Source organism: Elephas maximus, chromosome 3 (assembly GCF_024166365.1).
Source record: "Elephas maximus indicus isolate mEleMax1 chromosome 3, mEleMax1 primary haplotype, whole genome shotgun sequence".
NCBI classification, from domain to species: Eukaryota; Metazoa; Chordata; class Mammalia; order Proboscidea; family Elephantidae; genus Elephas; species Elephas maximus.
The window spans coordinates 1621259-1642200 of record NC_064821.1 but is presented as its reverse complement, the minus strand read 5'-3'; the positions used below and the strand labels follow the sequence as shown (position 1 = coordinate 1642200).

General features: G+C 57.8%; 1 protein-coding gene across 1 annotated transcript; it reads left to right on the top strand.

Moving 5' to 3' along the window:
• Positions 1–3714: 3714 nt before the first annotated feature.
• On the top strand, positions 3715–15620 carry ABHD17A (abhydrolase domain containing 17A, depalmitoylase). Its single transcript, XM_049876214.1, has 5 exons — positions 3715–3848; positions 10840–11379; positions 12608–12802; positions 14866–15045; positions 15139–15620. Exons 2-5 carry the CDS (start codon positions 11057–11059, stop codon positions 15362–15364), a joined length of 924 nt encoding a protein of 307 aa, XP_049732171.1. The 5' UTR covers positions 3715–3848; positions 10840–11056; the 3' UTR covers positions 15365–15620.
• Positions 15621–20942: the final 5322 nt, after the last annotated feature.

The following is a 20942-nucleotide window of genomic DNA, read 5'->3' as shown; positions in this document are numbered from 1 at the left end:
CAGAGAGGCAGGGCTGGGGCGTGTCAGCAGTGGGTCTCCAACTGGGATCCCTCAATCAAAGGCAGCATTACCTGTTACAAATGTAGGTTTTTGGGGCCCCACCCTACAAGCACAAAATCAGTAACTCCGGGCTGTAAGGGACCTTCCAGGAGTGTCTGGTGGGAGCTCAAGTTTGAGAACCACTACCCTAGGGCAGGGGTCCTCACCAGGGGTGATTCTGTCCCCAGTAGACACTAGGTGATGGCTGGGGACATTTGTGGTTGTCCCGCGACTGAGGGGTACTACTGGCATCGAGTGGGTGGAGGCCAGGGAAGCTGCTCAACACCCTACAGTGCACAGGATAGCCCCATCCTCAGAGAATACCTGGCCCCCACGTCAGCGGTGCCAAGGGGGAGACCCTGAGGTAATTATTTGGAAAAATTTTGGTTTGGTCCCTGCTCACAGTGTACACCAGAATAAACTGCCACTGGGTCAGACGGTATAAACCAGGGGGACTGTCCAGCTTCTCTGATTTCCCTCCTCCCTCCTCAGTGTGTGGATTTAAAGGTGGGCAACGTCGTAGGAAGTCAGTAGGTCAGATGATTATGGGACGCGGAGTCTCTTGGGAGTCAGTGGAGTCCCCTAACCCAGGGGTTCTTACCTGCCTGCGATTCTGCCCCCAGGGGACACTGGGCAACATCTGGGGACATTTGTGGGTGTCATGACTAGAAGAGGTGCTACTGGCATCGAGTGGGTGGAGGCCAGGGATGGTGTTCAACACCCTACAGTGCACAGGACAGCCCACAGCATGTATTTACATGTGCAAATTAATTGAGCCACCCAATTAAGATTTGGGTACATTACTGTATGTAAGTTATACCTTAACTAAAAAAAAATAAGAGTGTGTTTTCAGTGAAGGTTTACACAGCAGTTCAGGTTCCCAGTCAACAATTTCTACACAAGTTGTTCAGTGACATTGGTTACATTCTTCACAATGTGTGAAAATTCTCAGTATTTCCGTTTCGGATGTTCCATTTCCATTCATCTAGTTTTATACCTGGAGCCCTGGTAGCGCAGTGGTTAAAAGCTCAGCTGCTAACCAAAAGGTCGGCAGTTTGAATCCTTTAGCCACTCCATGGAAACCCTATGGGGCAGTTCTACTCTGTGCCAGTTTTATACTTTAATTTAAAAAAAAAAAAAGCTCCAAGGCAGATCCTCCCAGCATCGCCCTCTTTTAAACCCAGCACCTGGGGTGGAACAGGTCGGGGACAGTGGGTGCTGGGTCTGGCTGTGTAGGGAGAAAAAGGGGGTGGGTGCTGGGGTGGAGGGTCCTCTGCTGGTCTGCAAGTCCCCTGGCTTTGCCTCCCTCCAGTGCAATGTCCTGCCCCCACCTCTGGCTGGCTGGGTGAGCAGAGCTATTTTAAGATACCCCCATTTCCTTCCTGGCTGTGCGGAACCTACTTCCTGACCCCATCCTTCACTCTCTCCCCTTCACCCTTGGGGGCATGAAAACAGATTTGCAAGTAGGGGTATTGCTCACCGATCCCCACATTTTCCCAGACCCCCAACTAGGCCACCCTGTTCTTTCCCCAAGCCAGAACCAGCCCCATACTTGGCAGGACCCAGTGCGAAATGAAAATGCAGGGCCCCGGGTTCAAAATTTGTTAGGAATTTCAAGACTGCAACAGCACAGCATTAAACCCAGAGCAGGCCCTTCTGACCCCAGCCCTGGAAGCCCGCAAAAACAGGTCTCAGCCCACAAAGCCCGCCCTGCCTCAAGCACCTGCCTCAAGTATTCTCCCCCTACCCCAGGGGCTTTGTAACCATTCATTTACGTGTGTGTTGCATTTTATGGTGGTAAAATATGTCCAGCTGGGCAATTTGGTTAACCATCTTGAAGTGTACAATTTAATGATAATTACATTTGCCACATGATCCGACGAGCACTCCTATTTCCAAGGCAGAGGCTTGCGGAGGCAGGAGGCTCTGGGGGCGGTAGCCCCCTCCCATATAGCCGGAAATGTGGCTGCTGAGCTGTGCTACCGACACCGTGGGAAACCAGAAAACAGGCCGGAAACCACCTCCACAGCAGAGCCCCCACCCCCAGCTGTGCCCTGAGGGGAGGGCCCTCCAGATCCCGGGGCCTCAGGCTTATCTCTGTAAAATGGAGCCAAAGATTAAAGCCCCTGGGGACAGGGGCTGGGGCTGCCTACAGGGGGAAGGGACTTATGAGTGGGGTGTGGAGACAGGGACAAGGCTGCAGGTAGAGGCAACGGTATGTGCAAAGGCCCCGGGGCCTGGAAAGACTTGCTGGCCGACTAATTCTGCAGTCCTGCCCCAGGCTGGTCTTGTCTGCCTCTGCCTTGTCCCTGTCATCTCTCAGACAGGTTTCCCCAGTCAGCCTCTGCCATGCTTCTCATTTTGTTCCCAACCCTCATCCTCAGCCAGTCTCTTCTCCCTGTTCATTGTGTTAGTATCCGCCTTTCTCCCTACAATGTGACCCTCCAGCTGGGCCCGGACTGGGGTGAGGGCTCGAACTGAAAGAGTGTCAGAGGTCTCTGGGTAGTGCAAACGGTTTGCTCTTGACCAGTTTGAACCCACTCAGCAGTGCTGCAGAAGAAAGGCCTGGCGATTTGTTTCCTAAAGATTACAGCAGGGCTTCGAACCGGTTCGTTCCAGTTTGAACCCCTGCTGAGAATTTAAATTTCCGCCCCAGATATACTGAATCAGAATCTACATTTTAACAAGATCCCTAGGTGATTCTTATGCATAATAAATTTTGAGAACCACTGCGCCACTGCTGGGACCCTAGTGGCGCAGTGGTTAAGGGTTTGGCTGTTAATCAAAAGGTCAGCAGTTCAAATCCACCAGCCGCTCCTTGGGAACCCCATGGGGCAGTTCTACTCTATCCTAGAGTACCTACCAGTCAGAATTGACTCTACGGCAGTGTTTTTTTTTTTTTTTTTTTTTAGAGCTCTACCAGCGCTTCTCAGAATTGGTCCCTAACCAGCAGCATTAGCAACCCCTGGGAACTTGTGAGAAATGCAAATTCTCAGCAGGGGTTCCAACTAGAATGCATCAGTTCAAAGCCCTGGACTACAGCCAAGAAAACCCTAGGGGAGCTCAGTTCTACTCTCTAACACATGGGGTCCCCATGAGTCGGAACTGACTACATGGACTCAACGGCACTGGGTTTGGTTTTTTACATGACAACGAGGTAAAAAATTCATTCATTTATTAACATATACATATTTCAATGTAATATTTTAAAAAATCAAAATTAACTTAATAGAACCCATGATAAAATTTCAGCCTTTTAAATAAAAGCAGAAGCACTTGCACAACCTTACCCCACTGCTTCACCCTAGTCTGGGCCGTTTCTAATAAAACTTTATTTACAAAAAGAGGCAGCCAGCTGCAGGCGCCAGTTTTCCAACTTTTTTAATAGAGGATTGTAATTGTCTTTATTTTGATAACTGAGATTTTGGGCGCGCCCGCACAGCGCCCTAAAGAGGAAAAAGCCTCACACGCCTCACCCTAGTCCCGCCCTCGAGCGAGTGGAAAGTCGTCTCCGCAACCCGGAGTTCGAGCCCCGCCCCAGGCTTGGACCCAGCCCCGATGCGCGGAGCCCCGCCCCCAGCAACCAGACCACGCCCCCGGACGCGCAATGCGCCGCCGCTAGGGCCTCGGCCCACGCTCGCTGTTTGCGTCACTTCCGGGGCGGTGGCGGGAGCGACGCTCACTTCCGCCCGCGGGAGAGCGGCGGTGCCGGAGGCCGGGCCGGGGCGCGGAGGGACCGACGGAGGCACGGGCGGGCGGCCGGGCGCCATGGAGCGCGGCCCCGGGGCCGGGGGGCGCGGACTAGGGCGGTGAGTGTCGGGCAGGACGTGCACGGTGGCGCGGAGCCGGCTTGCTCCGCCGGCGGCCGTTTTGGGGGGCCGGGCCGGGCCGCGAGGCCGGAGCAGCCCAGTGGACGCCCCTGGGACCCCCGTATTCTCAGGGGCGACCTGGGGTCCTGCCCGGAGGGCCCTCGGGCCAGGGCGGAGACCGCGGGTGGGCGTGTGTGGCCGTGGCAATCACCTGCCCCCTCACCCGTTCAGCCCCCGACGTGGGGTGCGCGCCCACCGTCCTGGGGTCGCGGGCTCTGCTCCCCCCGGGCTTGCCCCCCTAGCCGGACACCCGGCCTCCACTCTGTCCCCCGCAGCCAGTCAGTGGTCGGGCCTTGATGCTGAGACATCACCCCAGATACGCCTGCACCTTCTCCGGCGTCTTCCTGGCCCGGTTCCCCCGCCCCACTACAGTCCGTTTCCCGGGCCCCAGCGCCTAGCCCGTGGTGTCCAGCCCCGGCTCAGGACTCCCCCGTGGCTCCCCGCTTCCCTGAGGATGAAGCCCAGACTCCACCGCAGGGATCACAGGGCCCTGGCCTTGGCTTCCTTTGGGACCCCTGTGCTTACGGCGCCTTCCTCCCGGGCTGGGCTCTGGCCAGAACGAGCCACCTGCAGTTCCTGGAATACTCTGTGCCTCTGGGGCTTCGCACATGCTCTTCCTTCCTCCCCGTGCCATGTCACCTGGCCACATCCCTCTGCAAGCTGCAGACGGCTCTTTCCAGGCAGCTTTCCCGACCTGACTGGCTGGGTGAGGTGCCACTCCAGCCATCTGTATTTAGGCCGTCTTGTAGTGTTGAAATTGCATAGTTGCTTGTCTGTCAGCTGCGTTAACTCCACCAGCCAGCACCAGGCCTGACAGTGGGGCTTCCAGGGTGTGCTTGTGGGTGGAACTGATGGGGTCTTGTGTGCCGGGTGAGCAAGGGCATACTCAGTGATGCACCGCACAAGACTGTCCCCTCAGAGGGCCCCCCTCCCCTGTTGTATCAGCCAGGGCTGTCCAGAGAAACTGAACCAGTAGGATAACATCTGTATGTAAATATCTATGTATATATGTAGAAGGAGTCCGGGTGGTGCAGTGGTTAAGAGCTCGGCTGCTAACCAAAAGGTTGGCACTTCAAATCCACCAACCACTCCTTGGAAACCCTGTGGGGCAGTTCTACTCAGTTCTCGTTGGCCGTGGGTTTGTTTTTTTTTCTTTAATGTGTATATATGTAGAAGGAAGGAGCCCTGGTAGTGCACTGGTTAAAGCACTCAACTCCTAACTGAAAGGTCAGCAGTTTGAACCCACAGGCTGTTCTGCTGAAGGAAAATGTGGTGGCAGTCTGCTTCCATAAAAGTTTACAGCCTTGGAAACCCTATGGGGAAGTTCTAGTCTGTTCTGTAGGGTTGATATAGTTGGAATCAACTCGATGGCAACAGGGCTTTTTTTTTGGAGTGTATATAGAAAGAGGAACCCTGGTGGTACAAGGATTAAAATGCTCAAGCTGCTAACCAAAAGGCCGGGGGTTGAAACTGCCAGCTTCTCCACGGGAGAAAGATGTGGCAATCTGCTTCCGTAAAGATTACTGTCTAGGGAACCCTATGGGGCAGTTCTCCTCTGTCCGATGGGGTTGCTGTGAGCTGGGGACCAACTCGACAGCAGTGGGTTTGGTTTAGTTTTTGGTATATGTACATGCAGAGAAAAGGTCCCTGCGTGGTGCAAACAGTTTGCATTCAACTGCTAACTTGAAGGTTGGTGGTATGAACTTACCCAGCAGCACAGTGGAATAAAGGCCAGGTGATCTGTGATCTCGATACACATTAGAGCCAAGAAGCCCTGTGGAGCAGTTCTACTCCGTAATGCATGGGGTCGCTGTGAGTTGGAGTCAATTTGAAGACATTGGGTGTGTTTACACAGAGGTGGGGAGACGGATGGATTTTAAGGAATTGGCTTGTGAGACTGTGGGGACTGGCTAGTCTGAATCTGTAGGGCCAGCCAGTAGGGTGGAAAGCCCGGCACGATTTGTAGGTCATTGTCTTGAGGCAGGATTTTTTCTTCGGGAAACCTTAGTTTGTGCTCATGAGGCCTTCAATTGATGGGGTGAGGCCCACCCCACCCAGATTATCCGGGGTGATGGCCTTTACTTAAAGTTTGCAGGTTGGAGGTATTAACCTCATCTGCAAAGTACAGTGCCTCCGCAGCAACACCTAGGGGAGTGTCCCCTCGGGAGAGTGACAGAGACTGATCCTCACACCCGTCATACCGGCCCACCCTGGAGGCACCTCTTTCTCTCCTGTGGCTTACCCCTTTCTGCTTTGCCACAGACCACAGTCCGTTCAACAAGTATGTGTTGTTGTTTCTGGGTCCCACTGAGTCCTGACAGTAGAACTGTCCCCTAGGGTTTTCTTGGTTATAATCTTTACAGGAGCAGATTGCCAGGACTTTCTTCCAAGGAACTGCTGGATGGGTTCACTTAGCTGCCGAGTGCTTAACTGTTGTGCCATCAGGGCTCCTTCAAGACGTACTTGCTGAGCTGAAAAACCAGATACGGGTCCTGACCAGGCACTCCTTGGAAACTCTATGGGGCAGTTCTACTCTGTCCTGTAGGGTCACCGTGAGTCAGAACTGGCTCGACAGCAGTGGGGTTGAGGTCCTGCCCTCGAGGAGTGTCTAGGGGGGTTTGATTTATGGTTAAACATGTAACAAATAAAAAGCGTGGAACCATGAGAGTGTGTGAGGGGGTCCTAACCTGCTGTGGGGAGTCCTGGGCAGGTTTGGGGGTCCTGATTGTGTTTGGGGGGTTCAAGAAAAGCTTCTTGAGGAAGCTCTCTAAAGGGTGGATAGGACAGGGGAAGGACCAGCTGGCAAGATTGGAGAGAGGTGACCCAGGCGGGGAGCAGCATGGCTGTGGGCTGTGGAGAGCAGGGTGGTGAGTGGGGGGCAGGGCAGGGTGGGGGGCTGGGGCGGTGAGGCCTGAGAGGTCTGTGAGCAGGAAGCAGGCCCTGGAAGGGTTTGGCCTTCATCCTGACACAAGCGTGAGGCCCTGGGGCCACCCCAGAAGGGAGTGTGTGACCAGATTGGTGTTGCAGGAAGACCCTTTGGCTGCTGGGAGTAGATGAACCAGTGGATGGTAGGGGCGGAGTTTGAAGGTAAAGCCAGTAGATGAGGCCCCAGTGATGGGTGGGGTCCAGGGGGGGTAGCGGGAGCTGGCAAGGACAACTATGGGTTTCTGGCTCAGTTTGTGGAGCCTTGACCACCCTCGGGTGCCCCTTCATTCCTGAGGTTGCCAAGAGCCTCCTACCTGCCACACTGGGCTCTCAGCCAGGCTTTCCTCTCAGACTGACCTTCTATGGTGCCACCCCAAACTCCAGAACCCTCAGCACACTGCAGCTTCACCTTTTAGGGCCCGGACCTCTTTGAGCATGTGGTAAAAGCTGTAGCCCAGGGTCCCCCTCCACCCCAGCATTGCTGACATGGGGGCTGGATCATTCCCTGCGGTGGGGCTGTCCTGTGCACTGTAAGGTATTGAGCAGCACCTGTGGCCTCTACACACTCCACACAGCAGAGCGTCACCCTCCTCCCAGTGGAATGTCTCCACACATCACCCAGTGTCCCCTGGGGGCAGAATCGTCTCCATCCAAGAACCTCTGCTGTAGACTACAAGGAGCCCTGGTGGCGCAGCAGTTAAGTGCTCGGCTGCTAACCAAAAAGCCGGCAGCTCAAACCCACCGGCTGCTCCGCAGGAGAAAGATGTGGCTGTCTGCTCCCGTGAAGATCACAGCCTGGGAGACCTGGCGGGGGCGGTTTTACTCTGTCCTGTGGGGACTCTAGGAGTCGGAATCAACTCCGCAGCAGTGGGCTTGGTTTTGGTTTTTGCAGTAGACTACATGCTCTCTGAAAAATAGTCTCACATAAAATTTGCATCCTGTTTGGGGGCTCGGGGGATCCCTGAAGCTGTCAGTGCCCCTGGCTTGCCCCGCTGCCTCCTTGCATGCCTCAGTATAGTGATTGCCGCCGTGTGCCCCCAGCATCCAGTCTCAGGTGGCAGGTCTGGGGATCAGGTCTGTTTCTGGGCCTTGGAGGAGGTGGCTGTGTGGCAGCGGGACCCCTTGCTCTCCTGTGGGCCTGAGACTATGAACGGGTCCCGTGTGGCTCTTTCTGCCTCTCAGTACGTGCCTCTCCAGCCCAGAGGTTGTCAAACACAGTGACCCAAGAGCTAGATGTGTCCGGTGCTCTGTCTTCTCACACGGGGTTGCGTGCGTGTCTCCGTCCCTTGTTCTTCTCTGCGAGTGGGTAGACTTGTCTTAGGGCTCCGTATTGTTTTTGTGATTGCCTGTTGGCTGCTCTGCACACGACTATAGCTGTTTTAGCCCTTTGTTGTTATTGTTGGGTGCCACCGAGTCAATTCCACCTCCTAGCGACCCCATATGATAGAGCAGAGCTGTCCCATAGGGTTTTCCAGGCTGTAATCTTTATGGGAGCAGATGGCCAGGTCTTTCTCCCACGGAGTCCTGGGTGGGTTCAAACCACTGACCTTTCAGTTAGCAGCATAGTGCTTAACAACTGCACTGCCAGGGCTCCTTTTTAGCCCTTTAGCTATTTTCAGTTTAATGTGACATCGTTTCCCAGTGTTCTTCTCTGATCCAGACCTGCACTGGGCCCCTGTCATCTCATTTACCTTCCTGAGCAGTCCTGTGGGGTTCAGATGAGGGGACTGAGACCCCAGGGGTCAGAGGACTTGCCCCCATCACAGAACCCCTGTGTGGCACTGCCTCAGGGGTCAGATGACTTCCCCCAGTCACAGAACCCCTGTGTGGTGCTGCCCTGGGGGTCAGGTGACTTGCCCCCAGTCATAGACCCCTTGTGTGGTGCTGCCCCTGGGGTCAGGTGACTTGCCCCCAGTCACAGATCCCCTGTGTGGTGCTGCCCCAGGGGTCAGGTGACTTGCCCCCAGTCACAGATCCCCTGTGTGGTGCTGCCCCGGGGGTCAGGTGACTTGCCCCCAATCACAGATCCCCTGTGTGGTGCTGCCCCGGGGGTCAGGTGACTTGCCCCCAATCACAGATCCCCTGTGTGGTGCTGCCCCGGGGGTCAGGTGACTTGCCCCCAGTCACAGATCCCCTGTGTGGTGCTGCCCCAGGGGTCAGGTGACTTGCCCCCAATCACAGATCCCCTGTGTGGTGCTGCCCCGGGGGTCAGGTGACTTGCCCCCAATCACAGATCCCCTGTGTGGTGCTGCCCCGGGGGTCAGGTGACTTGCCCCCAGTCACAGATGCCCTGTGTGGTGCTGCTGAAGCAGACACCCGTGTTAGATCCTAAGGCTGCTGCAACAAGTGGCTCAAAGACAACAAAAATTTATTGGGCTATTTCCGGAAGCCAGAAGTCCCAAATCAAGGGTTGTGCTCCCTCTGGAGGCCTCTACCAGCTTGTGGTGGCTGCCAGTAATCCTTGGCGTTCTGGGTCTTGTAGACGCAATACCCCAGCCTCTGCCTCTGTCTTCACGTGGACGTCTTCCCTCTGTGTCTCTCTCTGTGTCTTTACACAGCCTTATAAGGACCCTTGTCATTGGGTTTAGGGCCCACCCTGACCCAGTGAAGGAGCCCGAGTGGCACAAAGATTAAGCACTCAGCTGCTAACCAAAAGGTTGGCAGTTGGAACCCACCCAGCAGCTCCATGTGACAAAGAGCTGGTAACCTGGTCCTGTAAAGATCGTAGCCTAAGAAACCCTACGGGGCAGTTGTACTCTGTCACATGGGGTCTCTGAGTTAAAAACTTGTTGGCACCCGACAGCTAACCCAGTATGGCTTATTTCCAAACAATGTCACATTCTGAGGTTGTGGGTGGACATGGCTGCCCTGAGGTGGGGGTGGGGCGAGTCCGGGTGTGCTGTGCACAGAAACATGGTGGAGACCAAGGGGGTCCCTGGCCTGGAGCAGGAGGTGTGCGGGGATGTGGCTGGAGGGTCGGGTCTGCTCACCACGCCCTGTACACGGAGGGTGGACTGAGGAACGTGGCTTCCAGGGCAGGATTTGGTGATCCCCAGCTGAGTGTCCCGGGGCTGCTGGAATAAACGACCACAAACTGGTTGGCTTAGGACAGCAGAGTTTTATTTTTTATTGTCTCACGGTTCTGGCCACTGAGCTGACCCTGACTCATGGCAACCCCAGGTGTGGCAGTAGAACTGTGCTCCGTAGGGTTTTTGTTTTTTTGTTAAATAATTTTTATTGTGTTTTAAGTGAAAGTTTACAAATCAAGTCAGTTTCTCACACAAAAACCCATATACACCTTGCTACACACTCCCAAGTACTCTCCCCATAATGAGACAGCCCGTTGCTCCGTAGGGTTTTTAATGGCTGAGTTTTTGGAAGCTGATCGCCAGGCCTGCCTTCCAAGAGGCCTCTGGGTGGACTGAAACCTCCAACCTTTTGGTTAGTAGCCCAGTGCGTTAACAGTTTGCACAACCCAGGGACACCTCTGGAGGCCAGAAGTCTGTATTCAGCGTGTCGGCAGGACTGTGCCCCCGCTGTGTGCTCTAGGGCAGGACTGCTCCTTATTTCTTCACTTCCCAGGGTTGTGGATGGTCCTTGGCCATTGGCTCCATCACTCCTGCCTGTGTCTGCCTTCGCATGGCCGTGTTCCCTCCATGTGTCTCTTAGGAGGACAACCCTTGTGTTGGGCTAGGACCCACCCTTGGCCAGTGTGACTTCATCTTAACTCGATCACATCTGTGAAGACCCTGTGTCCAAATAAAGCCACCTTCCGGGTTGCAGGTGGATGTGCATTTTGGGGGACACTAAGCCTAGGGCGCAAGCCCAGGAAGGGTGCTAGCCTGAGGGCGCAGCACACGGTCAGCAGTCCTTGGGGCTCCTTCCTCCCGGGGATAGTGGCTGGACCCCTGTGCGGAGGGGAGCACCGCTGTCTGGGCAGGACAGGGTGCGGCTGGGCTGTGGGGTGCCCTGCTCGGAGGTGCCCACATCTTGCTCTCTCCCACAGGATTTCCCACTGCACGGTACGGCGGCGCGCAGCTGCGAGGCTCCCGAGGGCTCGGCGTGGACCGCGATGGGGCCGGGCTGCAGCCTCCTAACGGGGCTCTTGTCTGGGGCGCAGGCCGAGGGGACGCTCGCCCCCCCGCCCGCGGCTCAGAGCACCCCCACACCCCCCCTGCCGCGCAAGGTCGGCCGGCGTCGTCGGCGGGGGCCCGGCACCCGCCATGAACGGCCTGTCGGTGAGCGAACTCTGCTGCCTCTTCTGCTGCCCGCCCTGCCCAGGCCGCATCGCTGCCAAGCTCGCCTTCCTGCCACCAGAGCCTACCTACTCGCTGGTGCCCGAGCCCGAGCCGGGGGCTGGCGTCGCCCCCTCAGGCACCCTGCGGGCCTCAGCCGGCCCCCCTGGACGCTGGAAGTTGCACCTGACTGAGCGGGCTGACTTCCAGTACAGCCAGCGGGAGCTTGACACCATCGAGGTCTTCCTGACCAAGAGCGCCCGGGGCAGCCGTGTCACCTGCATGTACGTGCGCTGTGTGCCTGGCGCCAGGTGAGCCGCGGGGGCAGAGGGTCTTAAGGGACACCGGTCAGCGTGACCCCCTTCTGCAGGCTTGTCCTTACTCCTCTGGGGGGATAAAGGTCATGATCACTGCAGGCACTATGGGTCCGCTCTGTACTGGGTACTGAGAACGTGACTGAGGGTCCTGGTGATCCCATTTCACAGAGGGGAGCCTTGAGGTTCAGCTGGCCATCCCTGCCTATGCATCATACTGCCAAAGGGTGGGGACCGTTCTTACCTGATCCCCAAATAAGGAAACTGAGGCTCAGGGTGGGGCTGGCTGACCCCATGCCGCAGCTCCAAGCGACCATGTTGCCCGCCTGCTCCACAGGGTTGCCAGCTTTTTTGTCTCAGTGCTCAGCTGCCTAGGAAGCTCTCCCGGGTCCTGGGGGCCCAATGAGGCCTTGGTATCCTGGCAGGCAGCTTGGGACACCATGGCTGTGTCCACATTAACAAGGGTACATGGCCCAGGTGGCGTCACAGGTCCTGGGCCACCAGGCCTGTCTTCATCTGGGGGCTTGGGCAGCTCCTCCTGGGGTCATGGGTGGAGCCCGGCAGACCAGGTCTGAGTCCAAAGGGCAAGCCTTCCCAGTTTGGTTCAGGGGTGGGGCTGGCGGGTCAGTGGGTGGAAGGCTCCAGGGCTTCCTTGGACAGCCAGCCCATCCCTTACCCTTCACGTGACCTGGTGCAGACTTTGCTCCCACAGGACCACCCTGGGACCCAGGCAGCAGGGCATGAGGGGCAGGACTCCTGTCAGCTGTGCATGAGTAGAGGGTTGACAGCTGATCAGATGCCACCCTCCTACTCTGGGAGGTTCTGAGCAGCGGGTGCATGCCTGTGCTGTCCTCGGGCAGGTGAGGCCTCTCCAAAAGGAACAGCTGCAGAGGAGACGTGGGTGCTGCCCAGGGATGAAAATGACCCATCACCCTGCAGGTCCGCTCTGTGCTGAGAATGGGACCGATGGTCCTAGTGACCCCCTTTCAGAGAGGGGAAGTCTGAGTCTCAGTCGGCCGACCCTGTCCAAGGGACAGGAGGAAGGGGGGGCTCTTTGTGGCACAGGTGCCTATTGCCCTGCCAGGGGGAAAAGCCACAGAGGTGGAGGCGGCCCAGCCTCCTGCCTCTCCACCCCCCTTCCCCACCGGCTGCGTGACCTCTCGGGAGGGACGCACCGTGGTGACCTGTCCTCCTGGGTGCGGGCCGCCCTGACCTGTGCCCCCAGGTACACAGTGCTCTTCTCGCACGGCAATGCCGTGGACCTGGGCCAGATGAGCAGCTTCTACGTCGGCCTGGGCACACGCATCAGCTGCAACATCTTCTCCTACGACTACTCCGGCTACGGCGCCAGCTCGGGCAAGCCCTCGGAGAAGAACCTCTACGCCGATGTCGATGCTGCCTGGCAGGCCCTGCGCACCAGGTGGGCCACAGGGCCAGGTGCTGCCCCCAGGACAGACCCAAGCCTCAGGGCAGGGGCTGTGCAGCTCTGCCTCAGCCTGGGGCTGGGGGCCAGTCCCCAGCTCCCGACTGGGAAGGGTCAGCCTAGAGTGTATTCTCAGAGAGGTGCCCAAACCTAGGGACACCTGGGTAGGGCAGGAAGACACCCACCAGAGGGGCGGTGCCTGGCTGCTGTGCCCTCACTTGGCAACAGGTGTGCTCCATGTGTGGAGCCCAGGTTGGCTGGTGCCGAGGCAGAGGCCCGGCAGACCTCAAACCCCCTGGGCGTAGGACACGGGTATGGTGCCCTGCCATGGGAGCCCTAGCATGGGAGGAGGGGCAGACATTCCTGGCACCCCCCTGGGCAGGGTCAGAGTGGTGGGGAAGGACCTCTGGTCACCCGGGGGTGGGTACACAGGCTTGTGGGGTGCCGCAGACTCCTGGGGTGCCCATGCCAGTACAGTCCTGGCGGCAGCAGGTTGGCGAGGTCCCTCCAGGCTTGGCCACTGCTCACAGCCACACACTGAGCCGCGGTGCCGCTACTTCAGCCTGTCCCAGCTTTACTGCAGACTCTTAGTCTTGAGGTCTTTTCTGCCCCATCCCCACCCTGCTGGCCACCAAGTCCCCCCACTGATTCACATAGCTTGTTCTCGTGACCAGCAGTGGCTGAATCCTGTGCCCAGCCCCTGCCCTCCTGGAGGTGGCACCTGCCCCCCTCCACACACACACCGGTTCTACCTGCTCTGGTGGGAACCAGGTGTGGCACAGCAGAGCTGGCCCTCGGGAGGTGGCAGCCCAGTTGCCATGGCGATGTACTGGCTGCAGGCCCCAGGAGCAGCATCCCCTGGCGCCGTGGCTCTGGGAATTTGTCCTGGGCTTCCTGGCTGTGGGTCTGCCAGCACCCAGCCCTGCCTCTGGTGCCCGTGTGCTCCTGCTCTCAGCTGTTTCTAGTCCTTTCTCCAGTTAGGCAGTGAACACTCACTAATGCCCCCTCTGTTGTGGCCGAGAGCCCTGACCTCCATCAGTCTGCCAGCTTTGGCCTTCAGAAAGGCCTTCCCTTAGCCTCAGGGGCTGGGGTGGGACTAGGGGAGAGGCCACCGCATCAGCACATGTTCTCTTGGTTGGTGTTGTGGTGCCCAGATGCCATTTGGGCCTCCCTGCCTGGAGCTGAGTGGTCAACTGGGCTTGAGCTCAGCACAGGTGGCCATGGCAGCTGGGGCAGCAGGCCAAGGGTGGCCAGGGCAGCTGGTGGGGCTTGGAAGAGGCCTTGGGTAAAGGGAGAAGACCAGGTGCTGAGATTGAGTCAGGTCGCCCAGGCAAGGCCCTAACTAGCCCTGGCCCTTGTCCACTGGGAGGAGGGGTGTCCTCATGGGGCCCCTTGCAGCCAGTGGCCTGGAGCTGAGTCAGCTGCTGTCAGGTCCCAGGTTCTGGAAGGGGAAGCTGGATGCTGTACTCCCCCGGGTGTGGCGGTAGCAGGTCTCTGGAAAGTTCAGAGTCCAGGACATGTCCACCACGTGGGGCTGGTGCTCAGAGAGAAGGTGGGCCTCAGCCCTGCAGCCCCAGGTTACCTACTGTTCATCTGGCTGGTTCTAAGCACTCAAGCACAGGACTGCTCAGGCCCAACCCTGTGCGAGGAGACCGCTGGGCATGGCTGCCCCTCAGATGCCCACGGCCAAGGGGCAGGGGTGCAGAAGGAGCCCAGAGAGTCTGTGGGGAACCCCAGGTGTGACCGGAAGGGTGTTCTAATCCCGGAGCAGAGAGGCCGGTCGCTGCTTCCAGATCAGGAGGCACGGGATTCCCAGTGTCTGCCCTGGTCTGGCTGTGTGTGAAGGGTGGGGGTGGAGAGGACACCAGGGCCTCCCCTGTCCGAAGAGCACAGCGCAGCCCTTCCACACGCTCACCCCCGCAGGTGCTGGGGGGGGCAGGGAGGATCCCTGAGACCCTTGGGGAGTGCAGGCATGGAAGAGTTCTGCAGGAGGAAGAGGGGGTGAGCGTGCGGCCCTGTGACTGGCGGCACTAACCCCGCCGCGCCCCGCCCCCCGCCAGGTACGGCATCAGCCCCGACAGCATCATCCTTTACGGGCAGAGCATCGGTACGGTGCCCACCGTGGACCTGGCCTCGCGCTATGAGTGCGCCGCCGTCGTGCTGCACTCCCCGCTCACCTCGGGCATGCGCGTCGCCTTCCCGGACACCAAGAAGACCTACTGCTTCGACGCCTTCCCCAAGTGAGCGGGGGGGGGGGGGCACGGGGGCGGGGCCACAGGGCCTGCGTGGGGGAGGGGGAGGGCGCGGAGGCCTGACGCGCTCCTGCCCCGCAGCATCGAGAAGGTGTCCAAGATCACGTCGCCGGTGCTCATCATCCACGGCACGGAGGACGAGGTGATCGACTTCTCGCACGGGCTGGCGCTCTACGAGCGCTGCCCCAAGGCCGTGGAGCCGCTGTGGGTGGAGGGCGCCGGGCACAACGACATCGAGCTGTATAGCCAGTACCTGGAGCGCCTGCGCCGCTTCATCACCCAGGAGCTGCCCAGCCAGCGCGCCTAGCTCGGCAGCCACGCCGCGAGCCGGCCTGGACCTCAGCAATAAGGACCTCGCCCCGTCCGCCCCGCCGGGGGCTGCATGAGAATCCCCGGCCGCCCGCGCGGCACGGGCAGGGACAACCCCGCCTCGCCCCAAGGGCCGCGGGCCTTGGACAGGCAACGGAGCTATGCTCTCCTTTCCTTCTGGAAGCAAAAAAAGCCCTGAAAAGAAATTAAAGATTTAAAATTTTCGGGCTCCTCTCCCGGCTTCCATGGCCCGAGCATGCCGTGGTTCGGGACTCTGAGAGCTCTTAGGACTTCTGCCCCCCAAGACCACCTCTTCTGGGGCTCACAAATGTAGCTTTCTCCGGGGTGAGGTGGGGGTGGGCCCAGACTGCTGATTGCAAGGGCGGGGGGAGGCGGCAGCATTTGCACCCAAGACCACCTACGTACTTGCCCAGTACTTGCCCTGGGCGCTCGCGGGTGGACGCGGTGCGTCCGTCTCCAAGGCAACCCTGGGCCCCTGTAGCCAGTTCGTGTCTGGGCTCAGCCTGCAGTTTTCACAGGGGCGCTGTTTTTGGCCCCGACCCACCGCCTGCCCACTCTCTGGGCCCCCGATGCAGAGGGGGCAAAACCCACCTTAGACCCTGGTGCCGAGCTCTTGGCACCTCAGAACCCAGCCGGGCCGCTCCTTTGAAACGGGCAAGTTTAGGGCAGTGGCGGGCCCATGGCTCCCTGGGGTCTCCCCAGGGAAAGGGAGCAGAAGCTAGGGTTTAGGTCGGGGTCCCGGGGCGCACCCACCCCAGACCCAGGTGTCATCCGCTCCAGCGATACGCCAGGCGCGCCCTTCTGCCAGTGGGACCTTTGAGCCCCGTCCTCCCCCAGGAATGCCCTGGAGGGAGGACCGGGCTCATCTTCAATTCCCGGAGCGCTGTCTGCAACCTTCGGGTGAGAAGGCTGCTCCTGCATGCGGTCTGCTGCCCACCGCACAGAAGACGGAGGGACGCCAGGGGCCGAGCCGCCAGGATTGGGGGCTGCCTCCGCCCGAGTCCGCTCGGAAGCCTCGGCCCCTTTAAAAGGGGGCGGTCCTACATTCTGGGGGGAAGGGAACGATGGCGCTGGGGCTGGAGTCACGTGCTGAGGCCGCGGATGGCGCGGAAGCGGAGGTGGCGTCCTGCGCGCGCGGAGATGGCCGCGGGGGCCGGGTTCCGAGCGCGGGGCCGGCGGCGCGTGGCCTCGCTGTAAGTGGTGGGCTGCGGCGCGGGGCCGCCCGTGGGGTTCCTGGGAGGGCGAGCCTGCTGCGAGGACGTGGAGGTGGTGGGACAGGAGGAGCCTGGCTCTGCGCAGCGGCCTCGCCGGCTCGCCGCTCCCGGGAGCTGGGTGACCATGCACACCCACCCGCCAGTTGTATGGCAGTGCGGGATTACACCCCCACCAAGCTGATTGAATTGTGTGGGAAACTCCAGGAGAGAGGAGAGAAAGTAGTGCAGCTTGCTTATTACGTCTGTGGGATATTAGAGGAGACGGCGCCTCTTTACGTGGAGGTGAGACAGAACAGATGAGCGGTATGACCACCCACCCCGCCCTCTGGCAGCGTTTACAAGCTGCTCGGAACACAGAGGGCACACACACATGGATTGGTTCACCTTGTGTTGTAGAAAGGTGTGGCCAAATGAGGGATCTGCCAGGTAAGTCTGGGAAATGGTCTGCGGTGGAGTTACAGCAACTCACACTGGAGCTAGGGATGCGCCACGCCGTTTATGCCGAGCACTTCCGGGGACCAGATAGTGAACTCTGCTGCAGGAGTGACAGCAAAGACCGTCCAGGCGGCCGCACCCTCCTACGGCAAGCTGGTGGGTGTAGGGAGAGCCTCAGTGGGCTAGATGTTCTACCAGGTGGGACAAGCCACAGCAAACTCGGGTGAAACTCAGAGGGCTAGAGAAAAGGGGGCGGGAGCTGTGAGAAGAGAGAAAGGAAAGGATGAAAGCACTGCAAGACGACTGTACAAGGACCCCTTGAGAGCACCCCGGAAGTAGATGTAGGTGGACTTAGAGGCTGTGGGATGGCAGTAGAAAAGATAGATAAACAACAGAATGCGGTTTTGATCAACGTTTGGAAGAACCTGAAGCCGGAGTAACAGTACTGCCCTTTGGGTCCCACTATCCCCCTCAAGGAACTTTACCTTGCCGCCAGGTGGGCCCTGCCAATCCATAGGGACTAGGAGTGGAGCTGAGGTCACCTGCAGGTCAGGGCCCTGCAGGTGGACCGGAGGCCCCAAGTAGAGGTCATAATAACATTGGTCAGGAGCAAACAGTGGGTGCTAGCTTGGTTGACACAAGGGCAGAATGCATCCTTGTCTTTGGAAACCCTGAACGGTTTTGAGGACCCCCCCCTGCAATTGATGGGTATGGCAAAAAGACTATCCATGTATGTCACGTACTCCTGACCCTACAAATAGGATGTACTCCCCCTAAACTGTATCAAGTTTATATTTCCCCAATACCAGAATACATCCTAAGGATGGATGTCTTCATGGGACTGACTTTGACCACGTCTGTGGGAGAATTCTGATTGCTAGTGACGGTGGTAAAGTTAGCCCTGAGGGAGAATGTGGCATGGGAACCAGTGGCCCTGCCCCACCAGGAAGGGTGGTAAACATCAAGCAGTATAAGTTGCCCAGATAATATAAGGAAATCAGTGACACCGTTTTGGAATTGAAAAGGGTAGGCATCCTCCAGGAAACCTGCAGTGCTTTTAATAGCCTTGTGTGGCCTGTGAAGAAACTAGGTGTGTCCTGGTGGATGACCCTAGACTATGGGGAACTTGACAAGGCGATCCCTCCTATACACGCTGCAGTCCCGAACATAATTTCCTTGTTAGAAACCCTTAGTAAGGACCTAGGCGTGTATCATGCTGTGTTAGATCTGGTCAGTGTGTTCTTTAGCATCCCTCCAGCCCTGTCCACCCAAAACCAGTTTGCCTCCACCTGGGAGGGGCGGCAAGGGACATTTCAAGTGCTCCCCCAAGGGTATTTGCATAGTCCCACTACTTGCCATGGTGTGGTGGCTAGAGACCTAGCTCCTTTCTTCCCTGCTGCTCTCCATTGGTTTGATTACACTGATGATATCACGTTAAGTGCTGAGGATGCATCTCTGTTACAGGGGTGTCTAGACGCCCTAATCATCTACCTACAGGGGAGACGATGGGCCACGAGTTCCACAAAGTGCAGGGGCCGAGAATGTTGGTGAAATTCGTACTGTGGTGTCTGAAGCCATAGGTGCTAAGACACAAGCTCACCCCACCCCTAGGACGCCAAAAGAAGTGCAGGCCTTTGTGGGTCTTTTGGGGTTTTGGAGCATATTTATTCCCCACTTGGCCCAGTGTTTGAGGCCACTCTATCAACTGTTAAAAAAAAAAAAGGGTGCCTCTTGGGATTGGAGTAATGAACAGCAGCAGACTTTTGAGAAGCACAGGTGTTGGTTGCACGAGTGAAAGCTCTGGGCACAATACGAAAAGGGTTATCCCTCTTCTTAGACGTGAGCAGCACCGAGGACGGCTTTGGCCAGGCCGTGTGCCAAGACCAGGGTGGAACTGAATCACCCTAGGGTTTCGGTCCCAACTGTGGAGGGGGTCAAAAAACCGATACAGACTCATGGAGAAAGAAGCATTGGTGGTCTGTGACGCTCCCTGCCAGGTAGAGCTGTTAATGGGGGAGGAGCTGCCATCTTTTGCAAAGCTTTGCTCGTAGATGGGTGGGCCAGCAGGGTGTTTTCCAAGCCATCATCAGCCATTGCCCAGGCAGCTACACTGACCAAATGGCATGCATACCTGCAACAGCTCAGTGTCCTCTGCCCGTCTGTCGTCCCAGAGTTACAGGCTGTACTTAGTCCAGTGACATACTGAGATGATATCCTGGCACACGCTAGTGCGCCAGCGGAGCTGCCTCCACTCTCTTCCAAGAGGGGGAGGCCTGCTGCCAGTAGATGCCCGGTACACAGATGGCTCTAGCCGAGGTATGCCACCACTATGGACGGCGGTGGTTGAGCAAGCCTCCACTGACGACATTTGTTTTGAAACTGGCTCAGGGCAAAGCAGTCAATGGGACAAGTTAAGGACCGCATGGATGGTCATCACCCATAAACCCTGGCCCTTAACCCTGTGTATGGACAGTTGGAAGTAGCTTGCGGGCTGACTATGTGGATAGGACAGTGGCATAAGGAGCAATGGACAATAAGTTGGTAATATCCTGTGGGAGAAAGCCTTGTGGCAGGACATCTGGGGTGGCCTTCAAGCCCTGGATGCTGACCTGTTTTCCTTCCCCCGCTGGGAAACCAAGAAGCAGATGCTGTAGCACAAGTTAGAACAGTGCATCCCAACAGGGAAGCCGCTCACCAGAGTCACCAGAAAAGCAGCCGCTGTAGTGCCCATATTGGTTGGCAAGAGGGAGGCACAGCAGTATAGCGCTCTGGTGGGTGCTGTACAAAATTGCCTCGAGTGCTCACGCCAACACCCGAGGCGTCTGCCACATGGTCCTGGGCAGATACACACAGGAACACAGCCAGTGATGGACTGGCCCCTACCCCCCAGTGAAGGAGCAAAGGCCGCTCTCTTCTGTGTGGACACCGTCACCAACTTGAGGTAGGTGTTCCCGTGTAAACGAGCAAACGCCGCTGCTATGATAAAGCAGTTAGAAAAATGGAGTGTTAAAGTACAGGACAGCCCAAGGGTTGACAGTGACCAGGGGACACACTTTACAGGTCATGACGTGCGTGAATGGGCAGCTGAGAAGGCAATACAATGGCATCACCGCCTGCCCTACAACCGCCAGGCGTGGGCCTGGTGGACAGGAAGAATGATGTTCTAAAACAACAAATACGAACCTCGCAGGCCAGACTTCGCTGGTGGGGTGGACCAAGGTGCTGCCTGAGGCTCCGAGGTGGCTGACTTTGGCCCCAACTGGGGCTTTAGCTCGTATGCCAGACCAGAAGCCTCGAGTGACCCTCCAGCAACAATCCAAGGGATGTACAAGCTCCAAAAGCATATCCACCAAGGTTGTGGCCGGAAAACAACAGCTTGGTTCTCCACACACCCCAGGACCTGGAGCTGAGAAGCAGAACCATCTATTGGCGCTGTCATGGGTCACCCCAGTGGGGTGGATTGGCTACTTCATCCCTCTGGAGACGGAGGAGCTGGCCGACCTAATGTGGGAGCCCACCATCCTACTGCATGGAGGGCCTCAGCAGTCACACTTCACCTGGAAGGGAACGACGGCTATACCATGACGGGTGGAAGGGGTTTCTTTTTCTGACAGACAGCAAAATGGGTGACTTTACCCACAACCCCTCAGGTGACCTCCCGGGGTGGCATGTATGGCACACCCAGCCAGGGAAAGTGCCTAAAGCAGCTGCTGTTCTCACTACCTGAGGGGAAGCCACTAGTGTGATCCTAATAAAGGAGGGGAATATTAACCCCTCTTGGAACCTACTACACACCAATCTTTCCAACCATTGTTGTTGTTAGGTGCCATGGAGTTGGTTCTGACGCATAGTCACTCTCTGTATCACAGAACGAAACACTGTGCGGTCCTGTGCCATCCTCACAAT

What these genes read in the sequence shown, in the direction of transcription:
- ABHD17A (XM_049876214.1), top strand. Translation starts at nt 11,057, where the DNA reads ATGAACGGCCTGTCGGTGAGCGAACTCTGCTGCCTCTTCTGCTGCCCG. An exon ending in CGCTGTGTGCCTGGCGCCAG is followed by an intron (nt 11,380 to 12,607) that starts GTGAGCCGCGGG and finishes CTGTGCCCCCAG; the next exon opens with GTACACAGTGCTCTTCTCGC. An exon ending in TGGCAGGCCCTGCGCACCAG is followed by an intron (nt 12,803 to 14,865) that starts GTGGGCCACAGG and finishes GCCCCCCGCCAG; the next exon opens with GTACGGCATCAGCCCCGACA.